General features: G+C 36.3%; 1 protein-coding gene across 2 annotated transcripts in view; it reads left to right on the top strand.

The window, feature by feature from the left end:
- LOC130606589 (dynein axonemal heavy chain 5-like) overlaps positions 1-12,519 on the top strand; it is a 459,050-nt gene that overhangs the window by 77,063 nt on the left and 369,468 nt on the right. For both annotated transcript variants that reach the window (XR_008974019.1, XM_057423090.1), the window contains 9 exons: positions 423-512; positions 611-847; positions 1,376-1,543; positions 4,482-4,688; positions 5,655-5,984; positions 7,321-7,527; positions 7,615-7,857; positions 8,676-8,830; positions 11,002-11,666. Coding sequence is in view for 1 of the 2 variants with exons in the window: in XM_057423090.1 (XP_057279073.1) it covers positions 423-512; positions 611-847; positions 1,376-1,543; positions 4,482-4,688; positions 5,655-5,984; positions 7,321-7,527; positions 7,615-7,857; positions 8,676-8,830; positions 11,002-11,666 (2,302 nt within the window). In the remaining variant the exon portion in view is untranslated. The remainder of the gene's footprint in view (positions 1-422; positions 513-610; positions 848-1,375; positions 1,544-4,481; positions 4,689-5,654; positions 5,985-7,320; positions 7,528-7,614; positions 7,858-8,675; positions 8,831-11,001; positions 11,667-12,519) is intronic.

The following is a 12,519-nucleotide window of genomic DNA, read 5'->3' on the forward strand; positions in this document are numbered from 1 at the left end:
AATGAAAACACTTTTGCTAGGCAACAAGAAATAGCAGAAAAAGGAATGTTTTCTAAGCCTCCCTTCTCTTATGTATGCTCATATTCAGACTGTTTTCTTTCTCAGACTACGTAGCCATGAGCCCTAATCTAGATTAAGATGCTAATATGAATTTTTTTCTCATAATGTATATCTTTGTTGCATATGTTACCCACCACTCTAATAAGATGAAACACAGGAGGATGAGTTGTTGTTAGCAAAATCCAATGCTCTAAATCTGAATATTTATAATCCCAGAAATGGAGGGAAATTTTGTTTGGACTAAATTTTAGAATATCTTTGAAATTAAGAAGTTGACCTCATCCAAGAATAAATCATCCCACGGAAAGTGGTAAAAAGATCCATTGAATTGTGGTTGTTTTTTTTTTCTTCTTCTTTTCCAGGATGTGATAGATTTTGTTTTCTCTGCTGTGACACCAAAAATGCCAATTTTAGAATGTATGTACATCAAGCAGGCTATTGACCTCCTACAGGTAGATACAACATTCAATATTTCTCTCTCTCATGCTGTTACTTGTTTTGGGAGGTTGTTCTAGGAGGGCAGTAGCTACATATTGCATCTGCTTTGCAGGGTTTATTGTCCGACCGAGATGAGAAGCAGCTCAGCAAGGAACATATTGCTCGCTTGTTCATTTTTGCTGTAATGTGGTCAGCCGGAGCTCTTCTGGAACTGGATGACAGGCTGAAAATGGAGCTGTTCCTACGGAAGCACACTGCAGTGAAAGAACTTCCTGCTGTGAATGGAGAAGAAACCATGTTTGAATTCGGTATTAATGCCTGTGGCGAGTGGGAGCACTGGGCAAAGAAGGTTCGTATGCTGCGACATGCTAAGCTTTCTTTAATGAGTACACAAGAAAGAAATATTTGGTAAGAGGCATATTATTTTATTATTTAATCCCATGCATAAGTTGGTTGGGAAGATTAAGGCTACCAAATGCTCAAGAGTTTATCTTTTGAGAGGTTTATTTTTCTTTTTTTCCATAAATATCTTTGGTGGGGCATAGGAGCATGCATTTGAAATAGCTTTGGAAGCGAAACAGGAGTTATCTTAGCTTTGTCTACTGTCTATAGCCTGACTGTTTAAGAACTACCAGCAGGTAAGTTTTCTTCACATAATGGAGAAGAATGGAGTGAAAATATCTCATTAGTCTAATAACCTTTTAGAAAAATTTGGTCAGGTACTGACTGATTGATTATAAATGGGTTCTTGGCCTTCAGGAAGAAAATTCTTTCTAATTTACATTTTATGAAGTACATTTGTTTTTGTGTTCTGGTGCAAAGTGATTGTGCGGGCAGATAGAAATTCTCAGACTTTTTCTGTGTCTTTCTTATACAGGTCCCTGAATATATTTATCCTAAAGATTCAGTACCAGAATATAATTCCATTCTAGTTCCAAATCTAGACAGCGTCCGAACAGACTTTCTAATGCAGACTATCATGAGGCAAGGAAAAGCTGTTCTGCTAATTGGGGAGCAGGGAACAGCAAAAACAGTCATGATTAAGGTAGGTGGAATGGAAAAACATGTAATAAGTTTGTATGAAAGTATCACAATCATTGACATTGGCACAAATGTTAAATTGAAGTGCAAGAGTAATTTGATTTTTCTTCAAATTGCACACTAGCAGTCCTACTGAGGTACATTGCCACTAGTCACATGGGCAGCAAGCAAAATGCCATAAATATCTATACTTTAGTATAAAAGGTTCTTTTGCACTTTGCTAACCATGGCCACAAGGTCATGTGATGAATGCTCTTTTATATGCTTTCTTTTCTTTTGAGAAGTCAAACTGGAGGTTTTGCTAAGAAAATATTGATCCTTCCCCATGCTTTGTCAGTGGTGCCATGTGTGAACTGATGTTTTTCATGCCCTTCTTGCAAAGACATTCTTCTCAAGCCAAACTGAAGAGAAATTAAGAACTTCCTTCTTTATGCAGGCTGATTTTTTTAGAGGGTAAATTTAGTGTTTATTGTCTCTTCTTTCAATATCTTCACTGAAAATGTCATACTGTTCTTTCTATAGAAGAAAATAATAACAGGATTGCTGTTAAATGAACAAATACATGTTTTCCATATTCTAAAATGGTGCAGGTTAATCATATGACACTTAAAAAATTAGTAACTTACTACAGAAGAGCCAATAAGTGAAAGGCTGAACAAACGTAGGTGTTGTACCGAAACTGATATCCCTTATTTGAAAAAAATGCAAGCGTAATGGTCTTCAGCACAGTGTCTGTGATTTTGAGGAGATTCTTTGGCCATGAGAGGTAGCTAAAGAAAACTGGTGTACTGTTGGGATGGTGAATTAGCTATGCAGGCATTTGTACTTCCACTGGATTTTTAGGGGTCTGGAAACTGAAAATAACTGAAAATAACTGAAAAACACTGGCCTAAATTGACCTTTGGCTTTCTTAAAATCTGGAGCCATTTTGAGTCCTCTGGCCATGTTCCTTCTAAGCCCTGACATCAAGCAAGTTGAACCAATGCCAGCAGCCATTAATACTACTTTTTCAGCGTAGCTGTTGATGCCAATATGTACGCTGGTGTAATGTCAACTTCTGTTCTTGGCACCAGCTGGAGAACTATTTTAGCGGAGTGAAGAGGTGGGGTCTGGTTGGTGGTCTTGATATTCTGCATACTGGATTTTGGCCAGATACTGGCAACCTGCAGCCTTCAGCTGCCATTCCTGTCCCTAAAAATAATTGGAGCTGATTCTTAGGAGTTGCTTACCCCATGTCAATTCTATAGAGCAGAGTATGTTCTTTACACAAGGGAGTGTAATGCCAGCAGACATTTGACCTCATTTAAGGTTAGGATTGAAAGTTAGTTGCCTTCACAACCGCTCCCCTTCTGCTTTCACCTTCTATAGAATTTTATTTTACTACATGTTGTGGGAAAGAAATTTCCAGATTTAAGCAGCTGGTTTGATGAAAAAGTAAAAATCTTCTAATATGGAATACCCCTGTTTGTAATCTGAATTAATCTGAAGTAATATTCAGCACTGAGTCAGGCATCAGTATATGTCAAAATAAAGAACTTATAATGGAGTGTTAAGACCTTTACTCTCTACTATTAATTCATGAATTGAAAAAAATTGATATTTTAATGTGAAACTGTTATGGTAGAGTTGAAATTCCTCTGACAGTTTAACTAACAAAAATAATCTTGTTAAATAACTTCTTGATTTTCAAAGACAGTTCTCACTTATGTATTGTGGAATATTATTGTTACCATGTAAAGATTCTGAAAAGCCATAATGAATAAAACATGAGTATGTTTTCTGAATGATTGCATATTTGTAGTTGTGGCTGGTTGACCTTGGCCAGCTGCAAGACCTCCACCCAGCCGCTGTCAACCCATCAGCTGTCAAGAGTACTCACCAAGTACAGGACTGCCGTGTGTACATCCCATGTGTAGACTGTCATTTATGTGATGTCTGAGAAAAAGCCTGTTTCTGAAGGGCACCTTTTGTTAAACTGAGATCATTGTATCAACAAAATTAACAGTTTAACAATATTAATAAAAATATTTTGAGGGGGCTTAGCTGTATCTTCCTTTCTGCTGCCACACAGAATATGTCTCACTGGAGTGGTTCTTAGATTACTTAATCAGCAATTATATAGGTTTATTTTTTATGAGGTACCAAAATAGGAACATTTCTAGTCAACCCTGTTATAAAGATAAGAATTGAAATGATATTTATTTTTCCAGTCATTGTAGAAGAACCAGATCTTAATTTCTAGTACTATTTTTACGTCCTAGGACTCTTTCTAAACAAAACATTTCCAGTGCTGTGTATATATGCCTTGGTGTGCCTCCAGGGTTGCATGTTTTTCTTTCTGGTGCTATTATAAAACCTTGTTTCTTTAGGTGATCCTCATCAGCTGTGGGAATTGTATGCATTCATAAAGCCCAAGGATTCCTTTCTTCATTAAGAGAGGGTAACTCAGTAAATGCGATGCAGCTGGGTTTAATTTTGTGCTACCATTCCTGCACACTGCTTTTGTTATAAGATATGGCTGTAGAGTTAATGTGAAAAAGGACTTGTTTTTTCATTTGTTCCTTGAAGACTGCTGTAATAGATCATCACTAACAGCCTGAATTTAGAAAAACTTTGACAATTGCTAATGCAAAGTTCATTTGCATCTTGAGTTGTCACATGTCTACTTCCTGTAACACTTAGCAAAGTCTGTTAAAAGCTTGTAAATTTTAATACTTAGAAACTTTATGCAAAACATTAACTGAAAGTTTGGTTGAATTTCAGGTCAGAGATGGTGTATTTATCTTAAATAAGCTGCTTTTTGATATTTTGAAGTTAATAGCAGGACTGAGATTTTGTAGATGGCTGGTTTTTTGCAGGGTGGCTGAGTATCTGTGTCTCCTTTTGGATGAATTAATCTGGAGTTACTGGTGCACTTTACTTAAAATGAGTTTATCTTGCAGGATTACACAAGCAAGTATGATCCTGATGCTCACTTGACCAAATGCCTAAACTTTTCTTCTGCAACTCTGCCAAATATGTTCCAAAGGAGCATAGAAAGTTACATAGATAAAAGAATGGGCACAACATATGGTCCTCCAGCAGGGAAGAAAATGACTGTCTTTATTGATGACATCAACATGCCTGTGATTAATGAATGGGGTGATCAGGTAAAAGGAAAACGTTAACATGTAGGACTTGGTGGTCTTACCATTGCTGCTGACAGAAATACTGATCTGTAGGCTGCAAAAATAGGAAAAATTAGGGAAAAGTTATCATAACACGGAATGGAGCAAATATGTCTACTAGAACCAATTTCCCTAAGCCAGTTTTTCCCAAGAGTAATAAGCTGTCAGTCCCAAAAGATTAGGGTCAGCATCAAGTCACTTAATGCAATCATTATAGCTTTTAGGTCTTTTATTTTGGTTACATACAGATCTTGCAGAATTTCCAAACTAGTTGTACTAAGAAGCACTCTGGGAAAGGAAACATGCAAATCCAAGAAGCAATCGGCGACTCCTTCCATCTACTCTGGACTTTAAAGTACAGTTATTATTAGGTGAAATCTAACATCACAGTTGACATCCAAGGCTAGCGAGGTGTCTCGATGAATGAATATTTATAGTCCTATGCTCTGAAAATCTGACTTAAATTCAAAAAATTTACTGCTGAGAAAAAGTAATTTTCCTGTTCCCAGTATAGCTCTGTAATCCTGTTCTCTCACTGCCCTGTACAAGTGACTATACTTTGTGCTAAACTAACCATTCTTTGTCACTAAGTGCCTGTGTCAATCTGAATATATAGTCTGGCTCAAAACTTTAAAGTGCTGAGTTTTCTTAGATTGATATTATGGAAATCCAGTTGCCTGTCTGACCTTATGCCTCCAAGTACTTAGCACATAAAGCTTGCGGGCAGCCAACCCACTGCATAAGAGTGCTTCGTACTATGTGGCATGTCTTTATAAATTGCTGAAATGTTCACCAAGATACCTGAAATTAAGAAAGATAAGAGATGTCTTTCCTTCTGTCTAATTTATTATATTTGAAATTCCCTCTTTCACCTTTGTTTTTTTTTTTTAAGTTGAAACCCTGAAACACTTAACTGCTTCATTTCTTCTTATTTTTGATGATAACTAGATCACCAATGAGATTGTAAGACAGCTGATGGAACAGAAAGGTTTCTACAGTTTGGAGAAGCCAGGAGAATTCACAAATGTGGTTGACATCCAGTTTGTAGCTGCTATGATTCACCCTGGGGGAGGTCGGAACGATATCCCACAGCGCCTTAAACGCCAGTTCACCATCTACAACTGCACATTGCCTTCTAGTTCTTCCATTGACAAAATATTTCAAACAATGGCTGAAGGTTATTTCTGTGTACAACGAGGTTTCTCTGCAGAAATATGTGAACTGGCTTCAGCTTTAGTTTCTACCACTCGAAAGGTTTGGCACACAACAAAAGCAAAGGTAAAAATATGTATGTTAACCCTTTGAAACATCTGTACCATGGCAAAGCAACAAGACCCAGGTCTTTGGTACTGTCATGTGTGCTCATACTTCACATTGTGAAGTGGAGGCCTGGATGTGTAACTGCTGGCTGATGCCTCAGTTCTGAATTTGTTGCTATCAGCACCTAGCTGTCTACAAACAATCATATGCATTGCCTTCTACAGCTAATATAAGAATTACATGATATGACTATAATATAGTAAGGATAGCTGATAGGAAGATTTAGAGGTCTTCTGGCTGAGAAAATGTCAAAGGCATAGGCATAAATTAAAATTAGATAGGAATTTTCTGTAATAGTGTTTGGGATTGTGAGAAACTTTAAAGATCTGAAATAAAGAAGCCAAATTCGGTGTAGAGGGAACCAGTTCAAAACAAACGAGGTCTGTTATTTTGCAAATTCTAAATATTTTCTTCTTCTGTTTCAAACAGAACAGATTGTACAAACATTTAACTGCAATTCCTAAGCAAATATTGCTTTGACATAGAAAATGGAATCCATGTGTAGAATGAAGCATGAAAAGTTAAGAGTAAAATTAAATCCAAGTATCTATTTTTTTTTCCAAATTTGATATTATAATGAAAAAAAAAAAAGTGGAGGGGAGTAGTAGAAAGCTAGGGATAGGCAGGGATTTGGTAAATTATACTTTCTAGTCCAGAAAATGTTGGTCAGAATTTCCCAAATAACTCAACTGTAGACATAAACTTGGCTTGCATTGAGAAATAGAGTTCTAATGAAACTATTGTCAGCATATTCAACATAAATGGTATTTATTAGTGCTAATCAACTGCCTATAGAGAAAATGTAGCTTTTGCTAAGTTTTTCAAATCCTCTTTTCTCATTTTTCTGCTCCTTTGCTTTTCCTCATCTATTTTTCCTTTTCTTCATCATCCTTTCATCATATGTTCAGGGAAAGGACAAAAGAGAGTGACAGAAATTATCTGGAAGAAAGGGCAGGAGCAACACCGCAGGTTAAGCAATGCTGGCATTTTCACTGTGGTCTTCATTGCCATCATTAACTTCTCTGTCTTAGCTGCCCTTCAGTGCATGTTTCTGGGACTTGTAAGCAAAAAAACTAATGTGAAATCCATGTGAAGTTAAAAAGCTGGCCATCGCTACTGTCATTTCTTCATTTTCACTGCTACCTCTTAAACATGTATTTCTTAAGCATGTATTTCTGCTTTAATGCAATATTGATTTTGAAGTTTGTGAAAAATTCCATATTCATTTAATACTATATAGAAAATATTTTTATTTAATAGCTATTTGAATATATCTTATGATATTATTTTATAGATGTTACCAACTCCGGCTAAATTTCATTACATCTTCAATTTACGAGACCTCAGTCGTATTTGGCAAGGAATACTTACAGTTACTTCTGAAGTCTGCCAGAGCATCAGTGTTTTGGTAGCCTTGTTCCAGCATGAATGCAGACGTGTTATTGCAGACAGGTTCATCAGCCAAAGTGATAAAGACTGGTTTGAAGATATGATGAGAAAGGTAGGCAAATAGTGTTCCAGTATTTGCCACAGAAAGAGGCCAATGAAATGTTTCATTATTAAAGCAATCCTTAATGTATTTTTATAGATTGCTTCTGCAGAACATGGTGAGAATCTGTTTGAAGATAATTCCACAGAATTATACTTCGTGGATTTTTTGCGTGATGTCCCAGAAGCTACTGGAGATGAACTTGATGATGCAGAGTTGAAGGCTCCTAAAATTTATGAGCCTATCCCATCCTTGGATTATTTGGCTGAGAGATTACAGATGTTCATGCAACAGTACAATGAAACCATCAGAGGATCAAAGATGGATTTAGTATTTTTCAAGGTATTAGTGTCTGTAATTATACTACTAATACAGAAAGTGCCTGGTCTTTTGCACTTCCTGATACATGGATCTTGTATGTTTCTATCAAATTATTTTGGAGATAGCTCAGAATGGCTACCTCTGTATCCAAGCCTTACAAGTAAAGTCTATAAAGCCATGTTTCTGTCTCCCAGCTGCCTTCACTACCACAAATTATTCCATCTCTTTGCAGTTCCCCATCTTTTCTTTCTCCCACTTTGCATAATGCAAAACACAACTTATTTCTTTCTACAGTGCACATTGCGAATGTCATCTTGCATCTCTGAGTTACCTCTTTCTCAAAGGTCTGTTGATGCATGATGCTTTCTTCAGCTTTAGACTGGGTGGTTTGGTAGATTTTTAGGGTATTTCAGATTAATTCTTGCTCTAAGGTAAATACAGCAGTTGAATAAGAAATATCTATAGTGTACTTGTATTTTACTGTTGGCAGCCTGCTTAGAGAGTCTGTAAATATCTCAGCTAAAAGGTTGGTGAAGGGTATTAATCCACATCCTTTCTACTCTTCCTCCTGTCCCCTTAAGGGACATGCCCTCAAAGACTGCATTATACATTTCTTCATATGAACTTGAGACAAGAGCATTTCTTTTGGGCTATCCCAGCTCCCCACTGAAGTCAGAAAAAAATCTCTTGATTTTGGTGAGTACTGGGTGCAAGTCTTTGGCATAGTCTCCAGAGAAGTCAACTAGCTGCTGAGACACAGTTGTTTGGTGATGTGCTTCTGGTTGAATATACATTATATTATTTTTACATCTTTTCATCTCTTTTCTCTCAATACACAGGATGCAATCATCCATTTGATTAAAATATCACGGATTATTCGTACTCCCCAAGGAAATGCATTGTTGGTGGGTGTGGGTGGATCTGGAAAACAGAGTCTGACCAGATTAGCATCATACATAGCTGGATATGAGATCTTTCAGATTACTTTAACAAGGTAATAAGATACAGTGTATATAGACATTTGCTTCTTAATTTGCCGTAGAAATTAATGTCTCACAATTAACTCAATGCAAACCTGACAAATACTTTATCCCTCATAGTAAACTACATTTTTGATAAAAGGCGTGTGTCCAAATACACAATCTGTAGATGACAGATTCTGGGTCTTTGTTTTGCTGCCTTTATGCTACTAACAAGAAATCCATCTTTCTTCAGCATTTTGAGTTTAAAATGCACGTGTGATATCCCACTAAAATACCATGTTGCCCTAAAGATAACATGGAATAATCTGCTGCTATATTCTGCATAGTGGGCAAATGCTGATGGCCAGGGCAAATAGTAACTTTTTCTATAGATGTTTATGTGCCCAGATTGTATTATTAATTACAACTGCTATCAATGACAGTAGTTCATAGTGCTGGAATTTAGTAATTTGTAGAAATTTGCAGTGACTCTAACTACTGCCTTCCGTCTCTTTCTTTTTTGATATAGGGTTTACAGAAGTAAGCCCCGAGAGCTGGCAGTGTGTATTTCATTCTGCAAACTACTCAACACACTGAGAAATCTTCCTTAGAGAGATATATCGGGTCTTTGAACAATGTTATGAGATTTCTGATGAAAGGAAAGGGAAAGAAAGACATATTACTGACCCTTCCTGTATCCCAGAGGCAGAAAGAAGAAACAGTGGGAACAAAAAAAGAGAGAAAGAATGTGTAGAGTCACACAGTAGAGTCCCTAGACTTGCAAGATTCAAAATGCATTAATAAGGCAAATAAATATTTCAGTCGCTTAAGAAAGGTTCTTTTGCAGAAGCTAACTGGAAGCAAGCTAAAAGCAGATAGCTGGAAGTGTATATTTGCAAAGTGGATAGTAACCTTTTGTAACTTGCCACAGGAGGCTGTGGAGGAAGACAATATCAGCAGATTCATAAACAGCTGAGGGCAAAATGGACATACCTTCTAACTTTCCTTATAAAATTGCAATGTATATAGAGGGGGGAAAGAAAGAAATGAGCAGTGAAGAGTGGAAAACATGAGTTGGCTCATGTTTTCTCTCTAAGTAGCATTTCCCATTAAGAGTATTGAGCTAGACTGCTCTTCTGACTCAGTAGAGAAATTCGTATGTTCTTATTGGAATACCACACAACACTGTAATAACTTTGTCTGAAACTTTCAAACTGAAGAGTTAGATTGTTTTACAAGTTCTGCACTGCTTTCATTGGGGTTAATTTATAAAGCAGTGGTAAAATTGAGCTAGAAGCAAAATGGGAGACTTTCTGTATGGCATATTTAATAGAAAAGTAGAGTATTGTTTTCAAATGCTGAAAAATGGGTCGTGCAAATATTGCTCATGACTTTGAAGAGACTCTTGGAATTAAGAAACTGATTTTAAAGAAAAGAGGTTCTTAATTTCACCTTTAATTGGCTAAGAACATAATGGAAAAATCTGCCATTTTATTAACCTTACTATACTTCATTTTATATATCATAATCTGAAATCTGTAGTTGAATTTGTGTGGACTTCATCTGAATCTTACTTTTGTCCATCAGCTGTAAGAGGCATAATGAAACAACCAGTCATGGTCATCATTTGTAGCAGAGTGATTTCTGGGGCTAGATTTCAGTTAAACCAAATAACACAATAAAAACCTGTTATGTTTTTCTCTTGTTTCTTAATGATTTCCTTTAACCTGCTCTCAATATCTTGAACAGATAATCCAGCTGTATTTATGTAATGGTTACAGGTTTTAGAAACTACTTGACAACTTAATCCAGCAGCATTAACCTACAACTAATTAGAATTCTTATTAGGACCTTCTAATTCTTATTAGAACCTAAAGTTCTAATAAGGGATTTACATCTGCAAACTGTAGGGATACAAAGCAGCATCATAATTATCATAGACATAGTATTGCTCTTACCATCTTTTTTTTTCTAGCACATTATTCTGTTGATTTCATCTCCTTTCCCATGATTTATGGTACTGATCATTCACTTTTGAAAATGTCTAAGCAAATAAAACTAAAAAAATTAAACCCATAGATGCGGTATTGATTTCTTATGTAGATTATTTTCTTGCCTTAAGGAAGCTAAGGCAGGTGATAGATAGCTCCTGAAATGGTCTGTAATTTTTGTTCTCTCTTTCTTTAATCCTTCTCTATCCCAGAACATATGCCACCAACAACCTTTTGGATGATCTGAAAATATTGTACCACACTGCTGGGCAAAAAGGAAAAGGCATTGTCTTTATATTCACAGACAATGAAATCAGAGATGAATCTTTTCTTGAATATATGAACAATGTTTTGGCTTCAGGTGAAGTCTCAAATCTTTTTGCACGAGATGAAATAGGTGAAATCACACAAGACCTGATACCGGCAATGAAGAAGGAGTACCCACGGCGTACTCCCACTTTTGAAAATCTTTATCATTACTTTCTTGCTCGAGTTCGTAATAACCTGCATGTGGTTCTTTGTTTTTCCCCTGTTGGGGAAAAATTCAGAACTCGTGCCCTCAAATTTCCAGGTCTGATTTCAGGCTGTACCATGGACTGGTTCCAGTGCTGGCCTAAAGATGCTCTCGTAGCAGTTGCACAGCATTTTTTAGTTTCCTACCATATTGAGTGCACAGATGAGGTGAAACAGAGTGTTGTTAACACCATGGGAACATTTCAAGATATTGTAGCTGAAAAATGTGTTGAATACTTTGAACGATATAGGCGACGAACATTTGTGACTCCAAAATCTTACCTGTCCTTCATTGGAGGCTACAAAGCTATTTACAAAGAGAAGTTTGCCAGTGTTGGAAGTTTGTCTGAACGCATGAGAACAGGTACTGTAAAATCTGTTTGATATTTTTGTTGTTTGCTTGTGTGTTTTTAAAAAGATGAGAAAAATTTGAGTAAAAGAATGTAAAAGTATGGATTTAAATTGAGAGCTGACTTTTGTTTAGAAGCAGACTTTTTTACCTGTATCATGTGTGGTTACAAAATATGCAGAGGTTTTGTTTCAATGAAATTTATGAATGTTTCAGATTGTGATGTGTTTTTAAATAGTTTTAGTTAGCAGTTAAAATAACTGTAACTCCTGCTTTGATACATATGCATGACAAGGAACTACTGAGATCCTATTTTTCACATTTAAACATGCTAAACAAAAATCTGAGGGAAGGTAAGTGAATGTTCAGATTCAGCCCCTCCAAAGAATTTTTTTTTTAAGAAACAGTTATATGCCAGATATAAATTTTCCAAAATATTGCATCACACAAGGTCATACACAGTAAACTATTAAACAGTTTCCAGTACTTAATGGTGTTTGGAAGTGAATGTAAACTTAAATTGCTTCTTCTCCCACTGTTGCCAGTTGCAGAACTGAGCCATGTACACAGATCTCCATAGGCAAGGGGTGACTGGGTGCCTGGAATGCACATACCTGCTTTTTTTTTTTTTTTTTTTCTGAGGGTTAGAAGGACTTGCATGATGTGTTTACATTTAGATGCATTGGTTTATATGTAAGAATTTTTATACTAATAACTTTTCTAGATGATTTTCTCATTGTTTGATAAAAACGTTGGAGAATTGTATTGCTCAAAAATCTTTAGCTTCTCTTACCCCCATCTCATCTGGACCTTTGTGTAATGTTGAATTTAGAAGCCCAGCCTTGTCTCCTTGTGTCTTCATTTGCAT

This window comes from Pezoporus wallicus, unplaced genomic scaffold (assembly GCF_028554395.1).
Source record: "Pezoporus wallicus isolate ANWC-B61680 ecotype Strahan unplaced genomic scaffold, APGP_CSIRO_Pwel_v1 contig_749, whole genome shotgun sequence".
Lineage (NCBI taxonomy): Eukaryota > Metazoa > Chordata > Aves > Psittaciformes > Psittacidae > Pezoporus > Pezoporus wallicus.